Source organism: Gadus morhua, chromosome 14 (genome assembly GCF_902167405.1).
Source record: "Gadus morhua chromosome 14, gadMor3.0, whole genome shotgun sequence".
In the NCBI taxonomy this organism is placed as follows: Eukaryota; Metazoa; Chordata; class Actinopteri; order Gadiformes; family Gadidae; genus Gadus; species Gadus morhua.
In genome coordinates this window covers 1,635,817-1,663,316 of record NC_044061.1, presented here as the reverse complement: position 1 = coordinate 1,663,316, position 27,500 = coordinate 1,635,817, and the positions used below count along the sequence as shown (strand labels likewise).

The 27,500-nt window shown below is 50.2% G+C and overlaps 1 protein-coding gene across 1 annotated transcript in view; it reads left to right on the top strand.

Annotated features, from left to right (window-relative positions):
• Nucleotides 1-27,500, top strand: part of smyd3 (SET and MYND domain containing 3) — a 51,695-nt gene that overhangs the window by 7,753 nt on the left and 16,442 nt on the right. The window contains 6 exon segments of the mRNA XM_030377985.1: nucleotides 3,164-3,209; nucleotides 3,400-3,542; nucleotides 4,925-4,959; nucleotides 5,409-5,419; nucleotides 5,421-5,561; nucleotides 27,167-27,234. Coding sequence (XP_030233845.1) covers nucleotides 3,164-3,209; nucleotides 3,400-3,542; nucleotides 4,925-4,959; nucleotides 5,409-5,419; nucleotides 5,421-5,561; nucleotides 27,167-27,234 — 444 coding nt within the window.

The following is a 27,500-nucleotide window of genomic DNA, read 5'->3' as shown; positions in this document are numbered from 1 at the left end:
AGTGAACACATTCTGTTGAGTGTTTTAAACCAATTTCCTCCAGCAGTTATTTAGTGTGTTCATCTTGACCGCCAAATCCACGTGATGTGGGTCCCAGTGGTCCCGTTACACATACAGCTGAAGACGCTGTCCTTAGTCACGGGAAACCAAATGGATGTCATCGTTCAATGATGACCCTACTTAAGGGACCCATTCTTCAGTATGTATTACAATTACAAACTATTATTGCATGGTATTATTGCGGCAAAAAAAACAACAACAACACTGTTAATCATCAGCAGACATGGCCGATTCTACAAATGATCAGAGGCCTCTTACATGAAGATAGATGTGTGGCCCTACAGGTAAGAGAGGGCGAACGAGCCAGCAGCAGCAGCAGCTCTGTTCTGTCATCCATCCGGAGTAACGAGCCTCTGAAGACCTAGAGGCAGGCGGCAGCCAGCAGCCAATGAGAGCAGGGGGGCCAGCGCTGGGGGGACTGCATAAATACATGTTGAGCAGGACCCCCCCCCCCCCCCCACCCCTAGAACTGCTGATGCTGTGCAGACCGGGGCCGTGTTTACGTTGCAGCAGGGCTATCTGCGGGGGTTAGAGGGAGGGGGGGGGGGGGGGGGGGGGGGGGCGAGGGTCTCGTACCGGGGGGGGGGGGGGGGGGGGGGGGGCAGCGGACCCGGGCGTCTGCAGGGCAGCGTCATCCTCCCAGTGCCGCTGTACGCTCAGCAGTACGCTCTCTGTGTGTCCACCGAGCCGGGCCCCCAGGACGGGACGACGTGCGTCTCCCTCTCGGCTCCGGACCGACTGAACAGGGCGCTGCAGAAGCACACATGTAGCACGCACACACACACGCACAGGCATTCTGGCCACACTGGCAGCGTACACAGAAGGAAGCGTGTGAGTGAAGCAATAAATAACACAACACCCTTCAACCAGAAGAGTGATGGGGTGGGGGGGGAGAAAGGAGCTGGTGTGTGTGTGTGTGTGTGTGTGTGTGTGTGTGTGTGGTGTGTGTGTGTGTGTGTGTGTGTGTGGTGAATCGTTTTGAGAAGGAGAAACTCTTCTCCGGGGGCCTCCTACCGATGGCGTCCGTCTGGGGACCCCGACCCTGACGGACGGGTGCTGGAGACACTGAAGGGCGTGGCTGTGCGTCGCGCACACGGGCCGTGTGTGGAGGACGATGAGTGTCTGCGGAGATTCTGAGGCTGTGATCAGATGAGCGATGGCCTTCAGGACGCGTGGACCCAGGGTCTGTGGAGCTGTCTCCTCTACCCCCACAGAGCGAGCATGCAGCCCCCCCCTAGAAGCCCCCCCTACAGCCCCCCCCCCATACAGCCCCCCCCTGAAGCCCCCCATACAGCCCCCCATAGAGCCCCCCTACAGCCCCCCCCCCATACAGCCCCCCCCCTGAAGCCCCCATACAGCCCCCCATAGAGCCCACCCATACAGCCCCCCCCCCCCAGCCCCCTGCTCAGACCAGTCCTCCTGCAGGCCCAGTGGAAGCTGCACCAGTGCACCAGGTTGGCAGTGACAGACGGCGGCTCCTCTCATTCACCAGTCCGGTGTGGTTCTTCCTGTTGTGTTTATCGCTGATTGGATGGATAGTGTCTGGACGGACGGCCCGGCCCCGACGGGCTGCCAGGGGGACGTGGAGCTGAGGGGGCTGTCCTCCGGCTGGGGGCTGGAGGAGGAGAGGCCGGCTCCCTGGCCGTGGTCCTACTGCCTAGGGGGGGGGGGGGGGGGGGGGGGGGTTATGTACAGGGAGGCTCTCCGTGGTTGAGCTAAACGTTCATGTTCAGGCTGATAAGCCAGAGACCAACGTCTTCAGGGTCTACCTAGCTCTGGTTCATAATGTACACAGTGTGTGTTATTAGTAATGGTTTCTTAGATAACATCTGTCTTTAACCTGCCCTACTCTCTTATGGTTCCTCCTCTTCTCGCTGTCATGTTTCAAACTGATTAGATGGATGTACTGTGTAGCTGTGTAAACTGGGTGGGCTGTCTCTCTCTCTCTCTCTCTCCTCTCTCTCTCTCTCTCTCGCTCTGCTCTCGCTCTCTCGCTCTCGCTCTCCCTCTTGCTCTCTCGCTCTCTCGCTCTCTGTCTCTCTCTCTCTGTCCTCTCTCTCTCTGTTCTCTCTCTCTCTCTCTGTCTCTCTCTCTCTCTGGACTGATGTGTGTAAACCCGAACCACAGGAGCTATGTCTCAACTCACAACACGTCAATTATATTGCCTTATGAGGACTACAGTGATGGTGTGTGTGTGCGCAACGCTTGTGTGTTGGCGTGTGCACGCTCCTCTGTGTGTGTGGTTGGTTGACCCGGTTCCCATGGCTGCGGCTTGTCGGCAGCAGGCGGGCGGGTATTGCTCTGTCCTGACTGGTTATAGTCCTGTCTGACTGGTTATAGCCTGTCTGCCTGGTTATAGTCTGTCCTACCTGGTTATGGCCTGTCTGCCTGGTTATGGCCTGTCTGCCTGGTTATGGCCTGTCTGCCTGGTTATGGCCTGTCTGCCTGGTTATGGCCTGTCTGCCTGGTTAAAGCCTGTCTGACTGGTTATGGTCTGTCTGCCTGGTTATTGCTGTGACGGGCAGAGTGAAGTGGACAGCCCTGTTGAGATCAGCCTTTACTCATACAGACTCGTTCATACCTCAACATACACCGTGTTGTGTGGTTCATACCTCAACACACAGTGTGTGTTGAGGTATGTAGGACAACACACTGGTTGTGTGGGTTCATACCTCAACACACACACTGTGTGTTGTGTCGGTCAGACACCCCCCAGGCGGGCGGGGCCGATGTCTGGTATCTCCTTGATCCGGTGTCCTGTGGTTCAGGCAGAACACGACTCCACAGTAAGAACAGAAAACGAGAGTCTGCAGTAATACGCTTGTACCGAGAGAGGCGGAGCTAACGATGTCTACGGCGCTTTCTGCTCGGGATCAGCAAAACAAATGTAAATGACCCAGACCAGCTCTCCCTAGTGAACCAGTCCACCAATTAGTCTGTAAACCCCGGCCCTCCCTATTCCCAGTCCAGGGGGAGATGCGTCTGTGGTTTTTAATGCGCTCGCAAAGAACCCAGTTTTTGTCGAGTTAACAAAACCATGCGTTTAATATCCATCTTTGTTCTTGTCTATTCATTCTAACCTCCTCCTTGTGTTTCCTCCCAGCCGTGCGTCGTTGCGGAGGTGCTCCCAGTGTCGGACCGCTCGCTACTAGCAACGCGTCCTGCCAGGTACCAGGTTCGAGTCGGCACAAGCTTTTCATATTCACAATGGTTTAATAGCACTGCACAACATCCTCATTAGTGTGTGTGTGTGTGTGTGTGTGTGTGTGTGTGTGTGTGTGTGTGTGTGTGTGTGTGTGTGTGTGTGTGTGTGTGTGTGTGTGTGTGTGTGTGTGTGTGTGTGTGTGTGTGTGTCCAGCGGCGGGCGTTGGTTCCGTCCATAAGAGAGAGTGTGTGTGTCTCCGGGACCTCTTGCCGAGGGCCCCGACCGACTCGGTGCGGCTGGCAGCCAGGATCCTCTTCAACCCCCACGGTACGGTACTGTGATCCATCCCCTCTAACGGTACTGTGGTCCATCCCCTCTACTGTGATCCATACCCCTCTAACCGGTACTGTGATCCATCCCCCTAACGGTACTGTGATCCATCCCCTCTATAGGGACTGTGATCCATCCCCTCTAACGGTACTGTGATCCATCCCCTCTAACGTACTGTGATCCATCCCCTCTATAGGTACTCTGATCCATCCCCTCTACTGTGATCCATCCCCTCTATAGGTACTGTGATCCATCCCCTCTACTGTGATCCATCCCCTCTATAGGTACTGTTGATCCATACCCTCTATAGGGACTGTGATCCATCCCCATCTACTCTATAGGGACTGTGATCCATCCCCTCTATAGGTACTGTGATCCATCCCCTCTACTGTGATCCATCCCCTCTATAGGTACTGTGATCCATCCCCTCTACTGTGATCCATCCCCTCTATAGGGACTGTGATCCATCCCCTCTAACGGTACTGTGATCCATCCCTGTATAGGTACTCTGATCCATCCCCTCTACTGTGATCCATCCCCTCTATAGGGACTGTGATCCATCCCCTCTATAGGGACTGTGATCCATCCCCTCTATAGGGACTGTGATCCATCCCCTCTATAGGTACTCTGATCCATCCCCTCTATAGGTACTCTGATCCATCCCCTCTATAGGTACTGTGATCCATCCCCTCTATAGGTACTCTGATCCATCCCCTCTATAGGTACTGTGATCCATCCCCTCTACTGTGATCCATCCCCTCTATAGGGACTGTGATCCATCCCCTCTACTGTGATCCATCCCTCTACTGTGATCCATCCCCTCTATAGGTACTGTATCCATCAGCGTATAGGTACTGCTGATCCATCCCTCTATAGGGACTCTGATCCATCCCCTCTATAGCAGGGGTGCTCAAAGTTTTGACAGCTGAGGGCCAATTTAGGAACCCAGAATTTGACTGAGGGCCGCCAAAGGGAAGAAGTTTTGGCGGGAAACGCCGTCAGCTTCCCAGTGGTGAAAAAAAAACATTGCACCCGCGGACCTCTGGGAGTGAGGTCAAGTGAGGTCTAGAATCACAAAACTGAGGTTCTTCCTTTCAAATTGATATAAATTTCAACTGATGTAAAAAATATATTTTTTTACTTACATCTGTATGTCATTGCGGGCCGCCAGGAATGTTTCTGCATGCCGCCATTGGCCCGGCGGGCCGCACGTTGAGAGCCAATGCTCTTTAGGTACTATCATAACCCTCTCTGTAGAATGTACAAATCACAAAGAGCTTGTCAGTGAGGCTATGATGTAGTACGTTAAGTCTCCCACTCAACTGAACGAGGATGAAGAATAAGGTTGTTATGCATTTATTTCTAGTTGAATTCATCGACAAAGCAGAGCGAGGAGCTGTACACCCTAGAAGAGCACGAGTCACGTAAGACCCCTTCCTTCATTACAATCCTTCTTCCTTTTGAAAGTGCTTATTGATGTAGGGGTGTGTGTGTGTGTGTGTGTGTGTGTATATATTTTTATTTTATTGATAACAACATTGGGCCTATACTGATCAAACAGGACGACAAAAAAAGAAGCCTATTAAACAGGCAATTAAACGATGAACATACAAACATACTGCCTTGAACAAAGCAGTCAGGCTACTGCTTCTTTGTTTGAGCCAAAGAAAAATAAATATATATATTAACGCCGTTAAAATTGGTTTGCGTTAACACCGTTAATAACGCGTTTAACTGACAGGCACTAATATATAGTTATATAAACCCGAGCGTTACTCCCAGCTGGGGGTCATACATGGTTAACGTCTTCTTCTTCTCCAGAGCCCTCCAGACGTTGGTCTGTCACCCTAAACACACCTGTCTGCCCCCTCAGACCTGGACATCCATGTCCGAGCAGAAGAGGCGGGGCCTGTCCCAGCTGGCGGACATGTTGCAGATCTACCTGCAGCCCGAGGTCCCGGACCTCATGGAGGAAATGACATCACTCCCACCGTCCTGCCAAGACCCCCTCAGCCTCCTCGCGAAGGTGGGCTTAACCCCACACACACACACACACACACACACACACACACACACACACACACACACACACACACACACACACACACACACACACACACACACACACACACACACACACACACACACACACACACAATGGACATACGCACACACACACACACACACACACACACAATGGACATACGCTTATGGCTTTTTGCGTCGCCCAGTGTGTGAGGGTAACATAACATATACTCAGATCCTCTCTGGTGTGTGTATTTGTGTGTGTGTGTGTGTGCGTAGCATTCAACTCTTAAAAGACACCAGGTGTTTGCATGTCCATCGAAACCACAGACTAATTATCCGTTTGTTAACATGAGCCGCTCTCCCTCGCTCTCTCACGCTCCCCTGGTATTTTAATGGGACGCCTAGTGTGTGTGTGGTGTGTGTGTCAGTGAGGAGGTGTTTTGTGGTTGGCTGGCCGGGGGATTAGGGGGTCGTTCTAATTGAGAGCATCCCTGCCTTCAGTTAGCCGAGAACGGCATCATGGGAACACAATGTTTAAACGAGCTCCAGACTCCAAACTCTAGTGGTGGTTATTTACTGAGAACTACGATTGTGACAGTGTGTGTATCCCCACCATCCATTATGTCTGTGCCACTATTATAGCAGAATTTTCATGGTCCTGCTTGTCATACATGGAGTATTCATCAATTGGACTTTTGAAGACGGTCAACACAAGCAAATGATTTATGCAAAAAAATTAAGCAATGGCTAACAGATGAGATTTTGTAATATTATTATTAATTTTCTCATGTGTGGACACACACGCACACACTCTTGTATGTCCTGATCATTAAATGTAAAACTTTATTGTATCACCTTTAAAGAATAAAGTGTGCATACATTTACAGTCCTGTATACTGTTTTGTGTGTGCGTGCGTGCGTGCGTGCGTGCGTGTACTACTGTGCTTGTTGGAGTCACCAGCGTACACAGCTTTTTAAATTGGGTTTGAGGTCTCAGATGGAATCTCGTCTGCTGCCTGGAGAGGCACCGAGAATACTGACGGGAGTCCAAGAGGGTAGGGAGGGGAGGAGGAGGAGCGAGGAAGGGAGGCAGATGACATGGCAGCAATTATATATAGTTATTACACGGCTCATCTCAATTGCCGTGGACCGCCATCCGTTCACATTGCATGGGACATTCACAACTTCCGGCGGTGAATTATATTTGATAATTCACCGTTGCTAAGTATAATTGACCGCTGTCAAGGAAAGTGGATTTTTTTGCCGCCTTTCGTATCACTCCACAAGTAGTTCCGGTCACTTATAAACCCCAGCGTACTCGGTTGCTAAGCGACGTCATCGTCTTTGGCGACTGTTTCTCTGCTGATCAACACTACGAATGCTGGTAACAACTAAATTGTAAAAAGGCACACCATGTGAAGTTATATTTTCTCGTTTTGGCAAGTTGCCCTGTAATGAGCGGAATAATGTATAGAACGTTGCCGGTCATTATCGAAATGGACCGGCGACGTTCTATACATTATCCCTTACATATACTATCTACAGTCAAATATCAGATCATGATATTGAATGTCCTGAAGCTCTGTATGTTTGTGTGTCGAGGTTTATGTATGTGTGTCCACACGCCCTCCCACCAAGAGCCAAGGTCATCCCAGATCTGAGACTGAAAACACAATCACTGATGACCTCTGTGTGTCTGAGGTCGCTGGCCGGATCCTTCCAGAGAGCGGGAAGTAAACGGCTCATCTGATCATCTGAGGCCTCACACACACACACACACACACACACACACACACACACACACACACACACACACACACACACACACACACACACACACACACACACACACACACACACACACACACACACACACTCTAAACCAGTAAAGAACAAGGCAGGGGTTGGTTTCTGAGCTGATATCTTTGCTGCTGTCCGACACTTTTCATATCAAGGCAAACACTCCCGAATCATAACACGTGTTCTTGTGATAACATCTTAGTTTAAGAGATGAGTTGTGATTAGCAAGCAGCAGTCCAAGTAGACGATAAACAAGTCTTGGACTTGGAAATATTTGCATAATGATTTGTTGGTGGAGGGATTTAAAACTGGTTTAGCTGATGATAAACAATCTTTTAAGTCAATCTTATTCATGAAGTGAGTGCATTAATCCGGAGAGCCAACAGGGGGCACTGTTCACACACACCACCGACGCGGACTGTTTCTTCTATATTTTCCTGATTCCAATGATGTTTTTTAGGACCTCAATCGCCGCTCCGAGACCCTCTGTGGTCGTCTCTTCTGACCCCGGCCGTGTCCGCATCTCCTCCTGCATCTCCTCTAACATCTCAATGATTATCTCCCCCCTCCCTCCCTCCCTCCCTCCCTCCCTCCCTCCCCATCTCTGGAGGGGTCCTCCGCCTCTCTCCTCGGCACCCATGTTGTTTGCCTCTTCATTCTCCTCCACCTGCCCCGCCCCTGGCCCCGCCCCTGGCTCCGCCTCCATCCCTGATAACTGCAGTCCGCTTACACATGAAGACTTTAATAAGACCTCTGGCAGGGCTACATGAAATAGGAAATAACCGGTGTGTGTGTGTGTGTGTGTGTGTGTGTGTGTGTGTGTGTGTGTGTGTGTGTGTGTGTGTGTGTGTGTGTGTGTGTGTGTGTGAGCAAAGGGTAGTGGTCCTGGTGTTTTACATTAATGATGTGTGCAATGCTAGTAAACCATTCTAAATAACAAACACACACACACACACACACACACACACACACACACACACACACACACACACACACACACACCACACATAAATATATATATCCAGGCACCATAGCCGTGCAGTGATGCCGGAGCCTCATCAGGCCTAATGCCCCCTGGAGGGGCTCCGGGGGGCTGTTTGTTATGGCCGGGTTACATGTGGACGTGTACGCTGCTCAGCGGGCGCTAGTGACAGAACCGCGGTGCTGAGAGCGGGCTCGGGGGTGTGTGTGACCAGGCTGCCGTGGTGCAATATGCAGTGACGGATGAGATCTGTCCACGCTACGTTTTATTGCCTCCCCTCAGGCTCTCTCTCTCTCTCTCGTCCTCTCTCTCTCTCTCCTCTCTCTCTCCTCTCTCTCTCTCTCTCTCTCTCTCTCTCTCTCTCTCTCTCTCTCTCTCTCTCTCTTCTCTCTCTCTCTCTCTCTCTCTCTCTCTCGTGGTTGTGTGTATGTGATCTGTGCGTAGGTGGTGGTGCGTCTGGTCTGTTGGGGGGGTGTTAGTGGGTTCCTACTTGCATGCTACTGGTGTGTGAGAACTTATTGTTATGCTGAATGGGTCCTCGCTGCAGAGACCATTTCACACATGCTTTCCCCTCATACGATTTCTCACAGGTTCCTTTCTTGTAACCTCCGCATTATCCCATAAAGCGTGCACACACACACGCACGCGCGCACACACTCACACACAGATCCCTTGCCTTTCGCTTTTTTACTCGTTCTTTTTCCCACCCTGTTCATTCACTCACTCATGTGTGTCGTTTCCACCGTCACTGTGTTCCCTCCTCTTCTCTCCATCCACTGATCCTCTTAAAGGACCTGTGCTCACAGTCACCTCCCAGCCATCGCACAGCTTAATTTCCTTTGATTATTTGTGGTGCAACATCTACAGACACATCTTTCACATGTATTTCCTTTATCAGATGGTCTTCGTTGTACAACCATCCAAAAAGAGCGACTATGGACCCATGGTTGTTATTTACCTTCCTGCCCATAGCGTCCATTAGACTGCATGTCTGGGTGTCCTCAGGGTAACCGTAGAGAGAGCCGCCATGTTGCAGAGGTAGTGAGGGGCTGTTGGCCACAGAGTGGTTGGAATGCGTTACATAGCCGCAGCCAGAACATGTTGGTCGTATTTAAATCAACACTGCGTAAAGTTCACCCTGGTTACTACTGTACAAAGCCTTTTGGTTGGTTAAATGGTCCTTTTATACTGCATTGTTTGGAAATATCTTGAACAAACAACCTGGGTTTGTGTTTATGCTTGCATGTGTCTCCTACCTACAACCACTTCCAAAGTCCGTAGATGGCCAGAAGATCTAACCCTACTGAAATGCTGCTTGTGTCCTGTAAAGTATTTTATCATACAGTGGAAGGGGTTAAAGGAAGGGACAGGCAGGCCTTGAGAGAGAACACAGACTCTGGGAGAGGGAGACAGGGGACTCTGCATGAGTCGTTGGGTTCTGCTCAGCCTGGCTCTATTGGCTGCAGTCGCCAGGACTCGAGTTAAACAAGGAGGAGCAAAATACAGCAGGGAGAGAGAAGGGTATGAATTGATCACCAAAGAGAAAAAGCTAATTGTGCGAGTATGATAGAAGAGAAAATATTGGGAATGAAATATTGATGGAATGTAGGATAATCTATATGAGGATTCTATGTAGTCGCTGAACATGCAGAACATTATTGGTAATTTAATAATGTGAGAAGCAAGGAAACTCCCAATGGAGAAACATTGACACTAGATATATCTTACTTGAACCCAGGGAGGGGGATGATTTATCTCTCACACACACCGTTTAAACCCTTTTCATGAACTGCTATGGTTGCTTCTGCTGCAAAAGCTAAATTAGGACCGGTGTAGGTGTAATTATTTGTGTATATGCGTCTATAATTAGGCTTTGTGTGTATGGTAATGTTGCTGTGTGCATGATTACAAGCGTGCACGTGCATGCATTCCCTGAGTTGTGGTAGAGTTGTCTCGTGCGTAGGTGTGATTGTTCTCTCACGTCTCAGCCACGACCCGTCTGCTAAGCGGTGAGGCTCGCAATGCAAAGTTTGTTCTCTGCAAGTTACCGTTTGAAGGGAGGAGGAACACTGCGGAAGTCTTGGTCGTCTGCGTGGGCGGGGGGGGGGGGGGGGGGCTGATGTCAAACAGCAGTTAGGAGGATGGTTGGTGGAGTGTCTTGGGAATGGAGAAGTGTAGTTGGTGAGCACAAAACATAGGGAGATGGGGTGTTTGTGTGTGTGTGTGCGTTCGTCTGTGTGTAATCTGTGTTGTGCATGGTGGGTGTATTTGTGTTTAGGAGTGGAAGTCGTTCCTTAATGTGTGTCATTATATCTCCTCTCTGGAGGAAAGCACAGACGTAGAGGACGTGTTGCTGGAGGACATTTAGGAGGAGCTCTAAAGAACGAGGGGGGGCTTCAGAAGACATTGAGAGGGCTCTCTCTCTCTCTCGCTCGCATCGCTCTCTGCGATGCTTTCTTTTGGGTGCACACTCTGAAACGATTCATTCAGCTATTGTCCTTCCCTCATAGCCTTGGGAACTAAAGGAGATTGTAAAGTCCCATCTCGTTATTGCTGTTATTGTTTCAACTACATCTGATATCAAAGATTGATGATTGAAATTTTAAAACTTTTATTTGAAACAAATGACACAAACCAATGTCTTCTGTCATTCCTGGCTATGATGTAATAATGAAAGGATGAACTTAAGTCTTTGGCTATGAAGTTAAAAAGAGAGAGAGAGAGAGAGCAGGATAGAGTGAGTGTCTTCATTGTCTGGGTTAGGGTCTCTCTGACTTGTTGTCTGTCAGTTGGTTCTGCTCGTGACCGCCTTAATGAACAACCTCTCGGCTCCGGAGTTACAGATGTTACAGCGGGTCCTTCTTCTTCATCTTCAACTTCATCTTCATCTGCATCATCTTCATCTTCATCATCGTACGGGGAATGGGTTAACCTAGTGATTGTTAGCGCTTGGTACTTGGTTCTATGAACATCCTTACTGTACCTACTACCGACAGCGATATATTGTTGTTTCTCTTTCTTCTGACAAATGGACTTATTGTAAGTCGTGGGTCAAATTTGGATAAAAGCGTTTGCTAACCGCCCTGAATGTAACGGTAACCACAGCCTGCTGTTCTTGTTCATCAGCAGCACTAGGTCTGTGTCTGAGCGGTATGTGTGCGTGTATCTCCAGTGCTTTGTTCTGGGTCCCGCTGGTAGTCTCGCTCTGCATCTCTGGTCCTCGACCACGCTGTGGCGCTCAGCTCGGGGACGCTCCAGGCCAGACCTGGGTCCGTTGGCTCTGGTTTACTTTGGTTTTAGTTTAGTGTTCTGATGGTTTCTGAATTAGAAATGTCACTAATAATAGCTGCAGTGTATGTAATACTTTGCAGATTAAAAGGTGAAGAAATGTATTCTATCGTGACGACATTTGGTTTTCTTTTTGTAAGGGTTTGTCCTATTGGTGGACTTGGCTGACTTTCTAAAGCGACCGGTGTTGTCCGGGCTTTTCTTCCAGCTCGGTTCCAGCTCGGTGTCCTTGTACTTTGTGTTCTTGTGTTTTTCTGTCTCTGCTCTTCATCAAGTAAAGCAGGAGAGCAAAAAAAGACCAGTAAAAAAAAAACAGCCTTTGAAAACGTGTCTCCATTCTGGGCCGGTCTAAGGGCCTTGTAGTCATTAAAACACAACTTGCATTGTCCATGTTTATTTCTGCTCCCCTCAAACGCTGTGTGTCTGTCGCTCTCTCATCTCTCTGTCTGCTGTTCTCTTCTCAAACTATCCAAGGCCAGAGAGTTGGTAGTTGAAAAGCCAGCCCTGAACTGAGCCTGGCCCAGCAGTCTGTGTGGTCTACTCACTCTCTGTCTCTCTGCTCGGTGGATGGAATCTCTGAATTCAGTCCCAATAAATAAAAAGTTAACCGTTCTCTGAACCTCATTAAATTTAGTTCCAGGATCACTGTTTAAATTGGTGTGTGTGTGTGTGTGTGTGTGTGTGTGTGTGTGTGTGTGTGTGTGTGTGTGTGTGTGTGTGTGTGTGTGTGTGTGTGTGTGTGTGTGTGTGTGTGTGTGTGTGTGGAAGGGGCCAATTCAGATAATTGCTCTCGGAGGTTGTGGTTCTTAATTTATGTGTGTCCACACTGTGCTTCCCCTGCTTAACTACAGTAGCTCACTGTGTGTGTGTGTGTGTGTGTGTGTGTGGTCCTTTCCTATATGTAAAAACAATGATTACTGCAAGGACATGCTAACATTTTAACGTGAGCAATTTATAACATGGTATCAATTCATATTAATTTTTACATGGAATGGAATAACAGGATCCAGATGATCAGAACATCTTTACAGATCTATTTTAATGCTACTCAAAGAAGCATCCAATTGGTAAAACGTAATCACTCTCCAAACTGACTTTAGCAAAGGGCAAAGGAAAGCCAAGCGGAGGTGGACGGTTTGAGCCGTGCACTGTTCACTGTACACAAGCTCTGAGAGACTCCAGCTCCTGCCTGGGGCCGAGTTCTGATGGGGGCTGAGTACACACACACACACACACACACACACACACACACACACACACACACACACACACACACACACACACACACACACACACACACACACACACACACACACACACACACACACACACACACACACACACACACACCTCTCCTCACTCCGTCTCTCCTCACTCCGTCCCCCCCTCTCACCTCTCCTCCTCTCCTCTCTCCTCTCCTCCCACTCCTCTCCTTTCCTCTCTCCTCTCAGCATTTGCCCCCCCCCCCACACACACACTCTGCCTCTTCCATATCTGAGGACCACTCGACCGTGGGGTCCCCCTGGGCCCCCAGACAGGTGCCCCCCCCTCAGGTCTGTCTCTGTGAGCCACTGGACCTCCTGGTTCTGTCACGGGACGGGGGCAGGGGGGGGGTCCTACCTTAGTGGTGAATGTGTGTGTGTGTGTGTGTGTGTGTGTGTGTGTGTGTGTGTGTGTGTGTGTGTGTGTGTGTGTGTGTGTGTGTGTGTGTGTGTGTGTGTGTTGATCTCATCCAGCAGGGCCTGTTACTTCAGCACTATCTCCACCAACAGGAGAGGGATGAGAGTGTGTCGAGCTGCTCATGAGCAAGGCACCTCCCCCTAACTGCCCCCGAAGGGCCCTAGAACTGCCCCCCGGTCCTAGCTGACCAACGCGCTCGCTCCTGTCTGCGTCGGTGAGATGTTCAGGTCCCAGTGCTCCCAGTGGTCCCAGTGGTCCCAGTGGTCTGGGTCCCAGTGGTCCCAGTGGTCCCAGTGGTCCCAGTGGTCCCAGTGGTCTGGGTCCCAGTGGTCCCAGTGCTCCCAGTGGTCCCAGTGCTCCCATTGCTCCCAGCGCTTCCAGTGGTCCCAGCGGGAGACATTACAGAGTGATCACAGTGGGAACTCCTCTGATTGACTCCTGTAGAGCTGCATCTGGTGTGTGTGTGTGTGTGTGTGTGTGTGTGTGTGTGTGTGTGTGTGTGTGTGTGTGTGTGTGTGTGTGTGTGTGTGTGTGTGTGTGTGTGTGTGTGTGTGTGTGTGTGGTGTGTGTGTGTGCACTGACGTGTCTTGTGCACACATGAAATAATATCAATGTCTCAATGTTTAAAAATATTCCTGGTACGAACGTTTTATCGCAATGTTTACTTAATATCATAATACAATCCAGGCCTTTGGTATCCATAATTGATGCAGGCTTAATCCATAAAAAAACATTATTTTTGTTTTCTTGAATAATCATGGGTGTATCATATTTCCAGAAACAAACCTCTTTACGTTATACTCCTTCTTGTGTCTCAGGACTCGTCTGATGATAATGTCAGAGCCAAATTAATTTCTTGGAACACCTACTATACGGTAATGCCTGCAGCAATAACATTGCATTTCACGATAATTCCAAAGTGCATAGCTTCTATATGAAGATGGCATATTGTGACAACCACCGGGGTCCTGGGGGTATCATCTGTGGCCAGAGTGAATCTCCCCTCAGGATGTGTTCTTTAAAGGACACCATTCTCTTAAAATGAAGCCACTGCACCTTTGGAGTGTGTGTGTGTGTGTGTGTGCATCAAGTGTCCTGTGATGTTTGTTGACGTTCCTGTCGCCCTGACATGATTTATGAAGGTGGTGGGTGATCATCAGGTCATCCCTCTGAGCGGTGTGTGTGTGTCTGTATGTGCATGCATGTGTGCGTGTCTTTATGCATGTGTGTTTGTGCATGGGTGCGTGTATTTTTGTGTGCGTGTGTGTGTTCGTGTCCTGTATGTGTGCATGTCTTGTGTCCGTATGTCCTGTGTGTGTCTGCCCATTTTCTTGGGTGTAAATGTGCGTTTGTGGTACTCTTGCAAACCCCATTCATCAGCCCGCGTGTGCGTCGTGTTCTGCTTTAGGCTGCATGTAATCCGGCTCCAACACACACAGCGCCGATGTGTTTATAACGACCACCACAGAGGTATTGACTGCTGATTGATCGCTGCGTGTTGAAAATGAATTCTGGCACGTTAATGTGGACGGGGTGAGGAGGGTGATGGTGATGGTGATGGTGATTCTATGCAGTGAATCTGTTTTCTTCTTGCGGTAGCATTAATATCAACACACACACACACACACACACACACACACACACACACACACACACACACACACACACACACACACGCGCATTAGAGAGCAACATTATCCTTGTGTGTCAAGGACGTCTCCTAGTTTCACAGGTGAGGAGCCACAGACTGGCAGACTATTTCTGGCACAGAGGGGAGAGAGGAGGGGGGAGGAGGGGGACAGGAGGGAGCTGAGGGGGGAGGAGGGGGACAGGAGGGAGCTGAAGGGGGAGGAGGGGAGAGGAGGGAGCTGAAGGGACAGGAGGGAGCTGAAGGGGGAGGAGGGAGGGGAGGAGGACAGGAGGGAGCTGAAGGGGGAGGAGGGGAGAGGAGGGAGCTGAAGGGGGAGGAGGGAGGGGAGGAGGACAGGAGGGAGCTGAAGGGGGAGGAGGGAGGGGAGGAGGACAGGAGGGAGCTGAAGGGGGAGGAGGGGAGAGGAGAAGGACAGGATGGAGCTGAAGGGGGAGGAGGGGAGAGGAGGGAGCTGAAGGGGAGGAGGGAGGGGAGGAGGGAGAGGAGGGAGCTGAAGGGGGAGGAGGAGGGGAGGAGGACAGGAGGGAGCTGAAGGGGGAGGAGGGAGGGGAGGAGGACAGGAGGGAGCTGAAGGGGGAGGAGGGGAGAGGAGAAGGACAGGATGGAGCTGAAGGGGGAGGAGGGAGGGGAGGAGGGAGGGGAGGAGAGGGGGAGGAGGGAGGGGGGAGGAGAGGGAGGGGAGGAGAGGGGGGGAGGCGGTGGTAATAACCAGAAATGTAAAGAAATGTATTTCTTGAATTCATTCTGTCAGCCAGCCTCCATTTCTCTATTCTAGGATTATTCCCCAGCTTTCTCCCACTATCTCGCCCTCATTCTCACCATCTCCACACGTCTCTCTCTCCTTCCTGCTCCTCCTCCTCCTCCTCCTCCCACCCTGATGAAGAACAGGTTCGAAGGTCAGCAGGGGGCCGTGTATTAAAGGGCCTTTGGCTACAAACACACAATCCAATAACAGCCCCTTTAATCTAGGCAATCATTAGTAAGTGCAGCTCTGATCTCCCCCCCAGGGTCGTCTCTGCCTGATACCCGCCGGTCTCAGAGACAACACAGAGACATGGGAAGATCATGCAAGACTGCTTTTAATTAAATAAAAATGAACACGTTGTAATCTGAGAATATTTAGGTGAAAAGTGGTTTCTCTTAACTTGAGCGTATCTGAATCTCTCTGTGGATCCCAGGGCAGTCTGCCGTCCACAGCATGACTCTGTACCTCTCTGGTCTGTTGAGAGAGGGCTTTTATTCCGCCACTCCCTGAATCCTCCCTCTTTCCTCACCGCCTCGCTCTCTCTCTCTCTCTCTCTCTCTCTCTCTCTCTCTCCCTCTCCCTCTCCCTCTCTCTCTCTCTCTCTCTCTCTCTCTCTCTCTCTCTCTCTCTCTGGCTCTCTGGCTCTCTCTCTCTCTCTCTCTCTCTCTTTCCCCCCCCCCCACCCTGGGCTCTCCTCCTTTCATCATGCCGTCATTACAGCCTCGCCGAGAGCAGCGCCCGGCGAGCTGGGAGGGGGAGGACCAGCAGAGAGGAGGAGGGGGAGGACCAGCAGAGAGGAGGGGAGGGGCCGTGTGGGGAGGAGATCTGTGCACGTTGGGGGCGCTTTGGACAAGATCCTTTTTATTCGCATTTTCTGTGAACTCTTTATAATTGCTCATTCTTATCCACCATACATTATTTATTTATTCTTTGAGCTATCTCCCTCTCTTACACACTCAGAACCTTCCCTTCTTGTTCCCTTTTAGGTTTTCTAAAATGAGAGGTATAATTATGAAGGAGAAAGGAACGTTTTTATTTGAGTGTGTTTTGTACATTGAACTCCATCGACTCCTCCATCCTCGTCCGTACGTAATGGCTACAACGACCTCTAGTTTCTACCAACGTGCTGTTTCACTGCCCTCTTAGTGAGTGGAGTCCCATTGATGGTTCGATGTGACTGGCTGAATGGTTCCTGGTTAGTGGGAGCGATGGTATCCTCTGTTTTAGTGCGTTTTAGCCAGTGGATCTCTTTATTTCTTAATCTAGAAACCAGCGTGGCATCGCAGTGTTCAGTCTGTTGGATCCATAGGGGCTGACAAAAGACTCCTATGGATGGATATGGTTTAAGTTCTATCCTTTTTATATTGAACCTTCTTCTTGCTTCTCAACTGAGTGATGTCTCAAAGTAGCTGAACTCCCTCTCTCCCCCCCTCCCTCTCCCCCCTTTCCCCCCCCCTCCCCCCTCCTCTTTACTCCCCCTAATGATGGAGAATTGAGACGGCAGGAAGTGGTGGAACCGAGACGGAGAGAAGTGATGCGTGTGTGTGTGTGTGTGTGTGTGTGTGTGTGTGTGTGTGTGTGTGTGTGTGTGTGTGTGTGTGTGTGTGTGTGTGTGTGTGTGTGTGTGTGTGTGTGTGTGTGTGTGTGCGTGTGTGTGGGGGGGCTCTTTGAAGAGGCCTCGTGGATGAGGGGAGCAGCTTTGATGTAGCGAGGTGCCAGTGAGGTCAGAGAGCGTCAGACTCTGGGAGGCGTCAGACTCTGGGAGGCGTCAGACTCTGGGAGGCGTCAGACTCTGGGAGGCGTCAGACTCTGGGAGGCGTCAGACTCTGGGAGGCGTCAGACTCTGGGAGGCGTCAGACTCTGGGAGGTGTCAGACTCTGGGAGGCGTCAGACTCTGGGGGTGTCAGACTCTGGGAGGCGTCAGACTCTGGGAGGCGTCAGACTCTGGGAGGCGTCAGCAGGAATCTACCTGCGCTGATCAGGGTGATCCCGGAGTGTTTCTCAGGTAACTGTTCTTTGATCAGGTTGGCGGTGGAGTTCTGCGTACGGGTAATATGATGGTGGAGATGCCTTTTTAAAGAAAACGGTATATATTAAAGTTTACTTTGGAGAGGGAAGTATATCTTCACGTTGAAGTGATTTGAATCGCGCTGTGGCTGGGGGTGAATCCTAGCCCCCACTGCCTTCCTGCCCCCCCCCCCTCTGGGGATTTAACATCTCGGGAGTGAATGAGAGTCTGACGGCAGCAGGCGACACAACGCTGTGGACTGGACTCGGAGTTCCTCGCCATGGTGAATGTATGAAATATGATAAATGAAAGATGGTGCTGTTTTTGTGTACAGCATCGTGATTGTTAATAACCTAATATAAATCTGGATGCAGTATTAATCATTTCTAATACAGTTTACTTTCCTAACATTTCTAACTTTCTCCCACTACTTGGTCCATTGTTCTTCTGAATCCCAGAGCATAGGGAATGCGAATTTAGTATTTTTTGTGCAGCCCAAAGTACTAGAATCCTATTGGTTGAGCAGAGAACCACACAGAGCTCTTCTCTACTTCCTGTCTGTACAGGAACTGGAACGATCACACAGAGCTCTTCTCTACTTCCTGTCTGTACAGGAACTGGAACGATCACACAGAGAGGAGCAGAAAGATCACTGGCAGCTCAGAGGATGATCCCTGCTCCAGGGTTCCTTCCCTGTCAAACATTTAGAGTTCAGGAGAGAATTGGTTTCAGTGAACAAGATGTTTGTTGTTAAGATTGGGTTCAAATACAATTATTTGTATATGATAATAATTGTGTGTGTGCGAGCGTATGTACGTGGAGAGAGAGAGACAGGGTGTGTACTCAAAGATGGATGAAACCAATTTCAATTAGCTCAGGCCCTACTTCATCAATAGTATACACACACGCACGCGCGCACGCACGCACGCACACACACACCTCTAGCCTCAAGCCTCACTTTGTCTCCATCTGAACATGTTTTTCTAAATTAAGTCAATTTCATTACAGCACTTCAAACCGTACATTGAACGCTTACAAGACACACACACACACACACACACACACACACACACACACACACACACACACACACACACACACACACACACACACCACATTTTACAGTTTTGCAAACTCAGGTGGACAGCGAACAGAGTGAGGTATTGCAAATTGTGTTAACAACTATGATCTGATGTGTGTGTAACAGACCTGCAACACACACCACTGTGGTACATGCATGTTCTGTCCTAATCCAACATGGACTCCCCCTCTTACACACACACACACACACACACACACACACACACACACACACACACACACTCTCTCTCTGTCGGTCGTTACCTAAACATTAGTGTGGTATGTTTATGCACCTACCATTAGGGCTGGACTCACAGACCCCTACCTCTTTTGGGGGGGGGAAGTTGTGCCTCTTGTCTCTGTGGACAAGAGAGTCGTACTGAAAATTGTGTTTTTATGGTACATATAGTGTTTAATCAATATCCATCATTGTAATGATACTTTCTACTTTACGGCTGTGTTTAAGTGCTGTGTGTGTGTGTGTGTGTGTGTGTGTGTGTGTGTGTGTGTGTGTGTGTGTGTGTGTGTGTGTGTGTGTGTGTGTGTGTGTGTGTGTGTGTGTGTTCTGTGTTTGTAAGAGGGGGAGAAGATAGGAGGTTGATTGGAGGTAATTTCCCAAAAGGGGCGGATAAAGTTAATGGCGGGTCTCAGAAGAGGGTTCAGAGTGAGGGAACCGACAGAGGAACCAGGCAGCGATCGTCCATCGCAGGGTCTTCACCGTAAAGGCGTCAGGCGGACTTTAATGTTCCCCTCAGTGACGGTTCAGTTAAAACATGGCCCCCTCGGCAAGACGGTCAGCGGTTACCTAGCAACGACCCCAAAGAAGATGGCTGCCGCCCCAGACGCCTCGGCACGGCTGGCTCAATAAGCTCCTGGCTAATTGTGTGATATTTCCGGCTGATGGTGTAATACCCAGAATGCCGCGGTAATCGTTCTGGTCCGGTTCTCCGAGGGACCGGCCAACGCCAACACCTCCTCACGGGCCGCGACAAACAGTTTGGACCTCGGCCAAAAAACACGTCGATATCCACCTGGCGTTTCATCAGCAGGAGCAAGTGTGGGAGGAGGGGAGGAACATCTGGATCGGGACGCCAACGTTGGTCTGCTAGGCGGGCTGCCCTGCTTCTCAAACATCCCGGATAATCACTCCCAATCACTGTGAATCCACCGGAAATATACATAACTCCTTGTGTATGTTTGCATTGACATGCAGTTATTAAAACAATGGGTGTCATGGTTAATATCAGCTCAACTCATTCCTCTATTCCTTCATTGCATGATTTCCTTTCCCTTATTCTCGAGTCCTATTGTTTGAGCCTCAGTGTTTGTGTGTTGCCTCCGTCAATAGAACAACAACAATAGAGCAGAGTGGGAGGCTCAATCACAGATCTCATTTGGTTTCATTTGTTCAACTGTTCGTGATGTTTGCTTTCTTAAACTAAAGCTACTGGCAGTTTTGCTTGAGTCTCTCTCTCTCTCTCTCTCTCTCTGTCTCTGTCTCTGTCTCTGTCTCTGTCTCTCTCTCTCTCTCTCTCTCTCTCTCTCTCTCTCTCTCTCCGTCTCTCTCTCTCTCTCTCTCTCTCTCTCTCTCTCTCTCTCTCTCTCTCTCTCTCTCTCTCTCTCTCTCTCTCTCTCTCTCTCTCTCTCTCTCTCTCTCTCTCTCTCTCTCTCTCTCTCGTTCTCTGTCTCCCCCTTTCTCTCTCCTGCCCAAACAGTCTCCTACGGATGGGGTTGGTTGCCAATTCAGGACAAGATAAGGATCTGTCAACACTAATGAGACTGGCACTGTGTGTGTGTGTGTGTGTGTGTGTGTGTGTGTGTGTGTGTGTGTGTGTGTGTGTGCTTCAAAGAGATGGTGTGTGATTTGCGAGAGAATAAGAGCATTGAACGTTTGGGCTAAACTTAGTCCTAGCTGTCAGTTTACCAGACATACACACAAGCGCAGACACACACACACACAGAAACACACACACACACACACACACACACCCTTCTCCCCCTCCTCCCCGCTGCCGCCCTGCCCTCCAGTAACGAGGTGTCAGCAGAGATACTGGAGCACAGCATCTAATTGACATGCCTCTGGAATCCTTTACACACACACACACACACACACACACACACACACACGCGCAACACACATGCAACACATGCGCAACACAGCACAGACACACACACAAGCACGCAAAGACAGACACACCAACACAACACACACAGATACAGCACAGACTAACACACAAGCAGACGCACACACATAGCACACACACACATAGAACACACAGACGCACAGACAGACACACACACATAGCACACACAAAAATACAGCACACACACACAGACAGACACACACATATAGCAAACACACACATAGCACACACACACATAACACACCCAACCACAGACAGACACACACACAGCATGGACTGAGCCCGTTACGGTTCCGTTGTTTTTTGCGTTTGAAGGAGGGTGATTCGTTGTACTTTTGCCTCTATTTATTTCGGTAACAAACAGATGTGTTCTGAGTGTGTGCGTTGGGCTTTATAGTGCGACTGCTTCTGGTTGTATAAGCATGTGTGCAGCTTACAAGATAATTAGTGCAGAGAAATGTGCCAAATATATATATATATATATATATATATATATATATACTGTATATTGTGTTTTTCTATTTCTCTCCAAGACTAGATTTCAGCGCACAATGGAAATGAATCATTAGAGAGAGCAAATCCACACACACACACGCACACACACACGTGCACACACGCGCAAGCACACACACGCACCACATTGGGGATCCGGATGCATGTGCATGCATGCACAACTCTGCAGGCCTGTGTTTGTGTGTGTTTGTGTGTGTTCACCATGCTTGTCCACATGCAGCAGGCAGATTAGTAGTTTCTTCATGTTGTTCCTGTAATTGTTTGTGTGTCTCTCCTCTGGGTGTAAAACATGACCGTAAGTGATAATATTTTAGAGGAAATAATTCCCTATGAATGCTTGTGTTGTTTCGTCTGATCAACACGTATGGACACAGCAGAGCGATGCTTAACCGTTTGGCTGGATTAGGGCACTAATTAGATGAATCCAACAAATGCAATCAAAGGAGCTGAGCTGAGCTCTGTATGTAACACGTCACTGGGAAGGAAACGTGTTCATGTGTGTCCTCCTGGGAGACATGGCGATCTTCTACTGAGGTTCTCTCCTGACGTTCTGTGCTTCCCCTCCAGTCTGCTGTGGTGTGGTCGCTGGTTCTCACCAGGTCCACAAAAGACTCAAGACTCACTTGTTCAGAGTTCACCTAGACTGAGTAGCCTTGCGCTTATTTTGTGTTGTACGTCCTGGCACTTAAAAAATAGCGTCTTACCCTAGCTATCTTTGTTGTGTACGGGGAATGGGTTAACCTAGCGATTGTTAGTGCACTTGGTTCTGTGAACATCTTACTGTACCGACAGAGATTTATTGTTGTTCCTCTTTCTTCTGACCAATGTACTTATTGCAAGTGTCTTTGGATCAAAGCGTCTGCTGAACGCCCTAGATGTACGTGTAATGTGATGTGTGCTGGAGTCCGAGCCGCAGTAGAGCTCTCTCTGTCACTGGCTGGTTGTGGAGCGAGGCTCCAGGTGGGCCGAACATCTGCCTGTAAACGACTCCCGATGAGGTTGTTGACGCCTGGTTAACCAGCGCCGTCGTGGTGAACGGGTGAACGGGGGCCGGTTAACTGGCGCCGTCGTGGTGAACGGGTGAACGGGGGCCGGTTAACCAGCGCCGTCGTGGTGAAGGGGGCCGGTTAACCGGCGCCGTCGTGGTGAACGGGGGCCGGTTAACCGGCGCCGTCGTGGTGAACGGGGGAACGGGGGCCGGTTAACCGGCGCCGTCGTGGTGAACGGGGGCCGGTTAACCGGCGCCGTCGTGGTGAACGGGGGCCGGTTAACCGGCGCCGTCGTGGTGAACGGGGGCCGGTTAACCAGCGCCGTCGTGGTGAACGGGGGCCAGTTAACCGTGGAGGGGTGAGAGACGCCACGGGGAGGAGGAGGAGAGGAATGGCCCATCTGAACGATCGGCCATTCTCCATCTGTATGTTCTGTGACTGTCGCTGCTGGTTATTAGTGGCAGGCAGGCAGACAGACAGACAGACAGACGTCGTATTTGTTTGATGGTCACTGAAACCTTTCCATCAACAGAACAACATCCAATCACAGACGTATGAATTCCCATCACGGAGAATAACAAATAAACAAGCGCTGCTAATCCCTCCTCCGCCCCCTCCCCGTCCTCATAATCCCCCCCCCCCCCCCCCCCCCCCACCCCCCCCCCCCCCCCCCCCGTCTGTCACACACATATCAACATGTCCCATGTCTCTCATTTAGTCCCTGTTCACAATGTCGTTAAAGGCTCATCTACAACTCATCAATAATTTGAAACCAATGATCTTCTTTATGGGCCGTTTGTCTTTTGGTTCTGTACTGTGGAGGATGGAGGCTGTTGGTTCTATGACCCTGGGATAAGTGCGGTGAGTTGGTTCTATAATGGTGAGTGCAGTTATGTTGGTTCTATGACCCTGGGATAAGTGCGGTGAGTTGGTTCTATAATGGTGAGTGCAGTTATGTTGGTTCTATGACACTGGGATAAGTGCGGTGAGTTGGTTCTATAATGGTGAGTGCAGTTATGTTGGTTCTGTTATGCTTGATGAAGTCGTTTTGGTTGCTGGAGTGCGGGTAGTTTGTTGGTTCTATGCTGAGAGAGAGTTTTTCGCATTTCTTTTAAAATGCACTCTGTATACATTTGTGTTTGGTGTATTTTTTTGTGTGTTTGTGTGTATTCCTGTGTGTGTGTGTGTGTGTGTGTGTGTGTGGGCGAGCGTTTCAAGACACCAGCAGGCAGTAGAGATGTGGATATTCCGCTCGAGTGACTCTACTCCTGAGGGAGGGAGAGAGGCATGGGGCGAGTGACTCATTGTTTGAATTAGTTTTCCCTTATCGCCGTCTCCTTTCCGTACCCTCCCATTTATTCCTCTTCTCCCTCCCTCCCTCCCTCCCTCCCTCCCTCCCTCCCTCCCTCCCTACCGTGACGTTAAGTTGAGCTTCTACGGCTCACTCTTGGTTTCATCTCGTCATCTCTTCAACATTTCCTCACCTCCTCAACCCAGTCAGCATTGTAACGACTGCAGAATTTCATAATAAGGTGTGTGTGTGTGTGTGTGTGTGTGTGTGTGTGTGTGTGTGTGTGTGTGTGTGTGTGTGTGTGTGTGTGTGTGTGTGTGTGTGTGCTTTACAGGTAAAGCACAGATTCAGAATACTTTGAAGTCCATCAAATTTAAATCTGTTGGAGAAAATGCATCGTAAACAAAATAAATGGAGCGAAAGTAATTTGAGTCTTGGAGCTCGGTGCGGTATATAGTATATGTAGTTTATAGTCTGCAGTGATTCAGAGCTGCCTGTTGGTGCTTTGGGACTCAAAACAAAGCATTTTTTGCACATAGTGAGAAGCATTCTGCGCTCTCTTCAATTCAACCCATCGTATCAGGATTGATGATCCTGGGTCGGTGGTGTGATGAATAAAATAATATTACATCCCCCATGAGCCTTTGCTTTAAAAATGTCTGTAATGGTAGCAAATTCAAGTCAAATCAACTTTATGAATCCTAATTCAAGTCGCAATGAATGGAACAGATATTTCTTCCCCATGGCTGCATTTTTTTCTTTTGTGTCCCTGTTTCTTGTGTGTACAATAAGCATTTCCCTTTAGCGACATTAAGTATAACATCGTAGGCCATCAACCTCTTTGTGTATTTGTAAGCCTGTACCTTTGTCTCTACGTGTGTCTAAAACAGACTTTCTCTCTCCTCCTCTTTTACTGTTGATCCCGCCAGCAGTCGGCTATATGCTGCTGGTTCTGCGCACCCCACTGAACGCTCCACATTAATGAACCAAAATCTGCTTTAATCCACAGACCAGCGTGCTGCCATGTGCTGGCTGGGTCCTGGTTCATTATAATTCAGTCACAATCGCTCTCTAGCATATGAGGTGGATGGGGGGTTCGTTTCGGACATATTTTCATCCAAAAACATTTGTGAATATAATTATACGGTTGATTAAATATGAGTCTTGTTTTAGTCCTGTTCCTGTAGGAACATGATTTATGACGTTCTAATAAACCTTCGCTCTTCAAGTTGTTGTGGGGGCAACAAAAACCACGTACTCGCCGCTGAATTCTGTTTTCAATCGGTTTTAGAAGCAGATCTGGTAAACCTCTGCTCTCTCCTATCCTCCTGTTTCTCCTGTCTGGCCAGCTTGTCTCCTTTTTCACCCTTTTTCCCTCATCTTGACGTTCCCTTCCTCTCTTCCCTCTCTCCTCTTTACATCTCCTCCTCTCTTTCATTCTCTATATCATATCCCATTCCACTCTGCTCAGGTTTTCTTCTGTTCTTCTCTTCTCACGACATACTTGGTGCCTTTACTCTCTCCTCTCCTCTCTCCTCTTCCCTTCTCCCATGTTTCCTGTCCTCTCCTCTCTCCTCTCCTCTCTTCTCCTCTCCTCCCTCCTCTCCTCTCCCCTCTCCCTCCCTCCCTCCTCTCCTCTCCCCTCTCCCTCCTCCCCTCTCCCCTCTCCCTCCCTCCCTGCCCGCTCTGTGTCTGGATGTGATTGGTCGGTCGATATATTAAACGCCCTGTCAGACTGAGTGAACGCTGACTGTAAACAAGCAGACTAGTATAGACATGTTTTAGACTCTGCCCCTTTCCGCCTGTCTCTGTTTATAACTCTCTCCATCTTTCTGTCTGATGGCCTCTCCCTCTCTTCCTCAGCTTAGCTTCCTTTTCTTCCAGTGGGTTTAGAGGACAGAGACAGACTGCCTCAGAGACCTGGTGGGTCGTGGTCCGAGTAAAGGGAGAGTAGAGCAGGAGGCAGCCTCAGAGACCTGGTGGGTCGTGGTCCGAGTAAGGGGAGAGTAGAGCAGGAGGTAGCCTCAGAGACCTGGTGGGTCGTGGTCCGAGTAAGGGGAGAGTAGAGCAGGAGGTAGCCTCAGAGACCTGGTGGGTCGTGGTCCGAGTAAGGGGAGAGTAGAGCAGGAGGTAGCCTCAGAGACCTGGTGGGTCGTGGTCCGAGTAAGGGGAGAGTAGAGCAGGAGGTAGCCTCAGAGACCTGGTGGGTCGTGGTCCGAGTAAGGGGAGAGTAGAGCAGGAGGTAGCCTCAGAGACCTGGTGGGTCGTGGTCCGAGTAAGGGGAGAGTAGAGCAGGAGGTAGCCTCAGAGACCTGGTGGGTCGTGGTCCGAGTAAGGGGAGAGTAGAGCAGGAGGCAGCCTCAGAGACCTGGTGGGTTGTAGTAAGGGGAGAGTAGAGCAGGAGGCAGCCTCAGAGACCTGGTGGGTCGTGGTCCGAGTAAGGGGAGAGTAGAGCAGGAGGCAGCCTCAGAGACCTGGTGGGTCGTGGTCCGAGTAAGGGGAGAGTAGAGCAGGAGGTAGCCTCAGAGACCTGGTGGGTCGTGGTCCGAGTAAGGGGAGAGTAGAGCAGGAGGTAGCCTCAGAGACCTGGTGGGTCGTGGTCCGAGTAAGGGGAGAGTAGAGCAGGAGGTAGCCTCAGAGACCTGGTGGGTCGTGGTCCGAGTAAGGGGAGAGTAGAGCAGGAGGTAGCCTCAGAGACCTGGTGGGTCGTGGTCCGAGTAAGGGGAGAGTAGAGCAGGAGGTAGCCTCAGAGACCTGGTGGGTCGTGGTCCGAGTAAGGGGAGAGTAGAGCAGGAGGTAGCCTCAGAGACCTGGTGGGTCGTGGTCCGAGTAAGGGGAGAGTAGAGCAGGAGGTAGCCTCAGAGACCTGGTGGGTCGTGGTCCGAGTAAGGGGAGAGTAGAGCAGGAGGTAGCCTCAGAGACCTGGTGGGTCGTGGTCCGAGTAATGGGAGAGTAGAGCAGGAGGTAGCCTCAGAGACCTGGTGGGTCGTGGTCCGAGTAAGGGGAGAGTAGAGCAGGAGGTAGCCTCAGAGACCTGGTGGGTCGTAGTAAGGGGAGAGTAGAGCAGGAGGTAGCCTCAGAGACCTGGTGGGTCGTGGTCTGAGTAAGGGGAGAGTAGAGCAGGAGGTAGCCTCAGAGACCTGGTGGGTCGTGGTCTGAGTAAGGGGAGAGTAGAGCAGGAGGTAGCCTCAGAGACCTGGTGGGTCGTGGTCTGAGTAAGGGGAGAGTAGAGCAGGAGGCAGCCTCAGAGACCTGGTGGGTCGTGGTCGTAGTAAGGGGAGAGTAGAGCAGGAGGCAGCCTCTCTCTCTCTCTGCACCACGGTGCCTTCCTCCCCTGACCAACCTGTCTGTGTTTCTAACCTGTCTGTGTTTCTAACCTGTCTGTGTTTCTAACCTGTCTGTCGTTCTAACCTGTCTGTGTTCCCCCTCCAGGTGGCGTGTAACTGTTTCACCATCAGCGACGAGGAGCTGAAGGAGGTTGGAGTGGGGCTGTACCCGAGGTAACACACACACACACACACACACACACACACACACACACACACACACACACACACACACACACACACACACACACACACACACACACACACACACACACACACACATAGACACACACACACACACACACATAGACACACACACACACACACACACACACACACACACACACACACACACACACACACACACACACACACAGGCAATTGTTGGGGCTTTCAGACCGCACTGTATCAAGATCTGTGTCCAGCCAATGACCCTTACT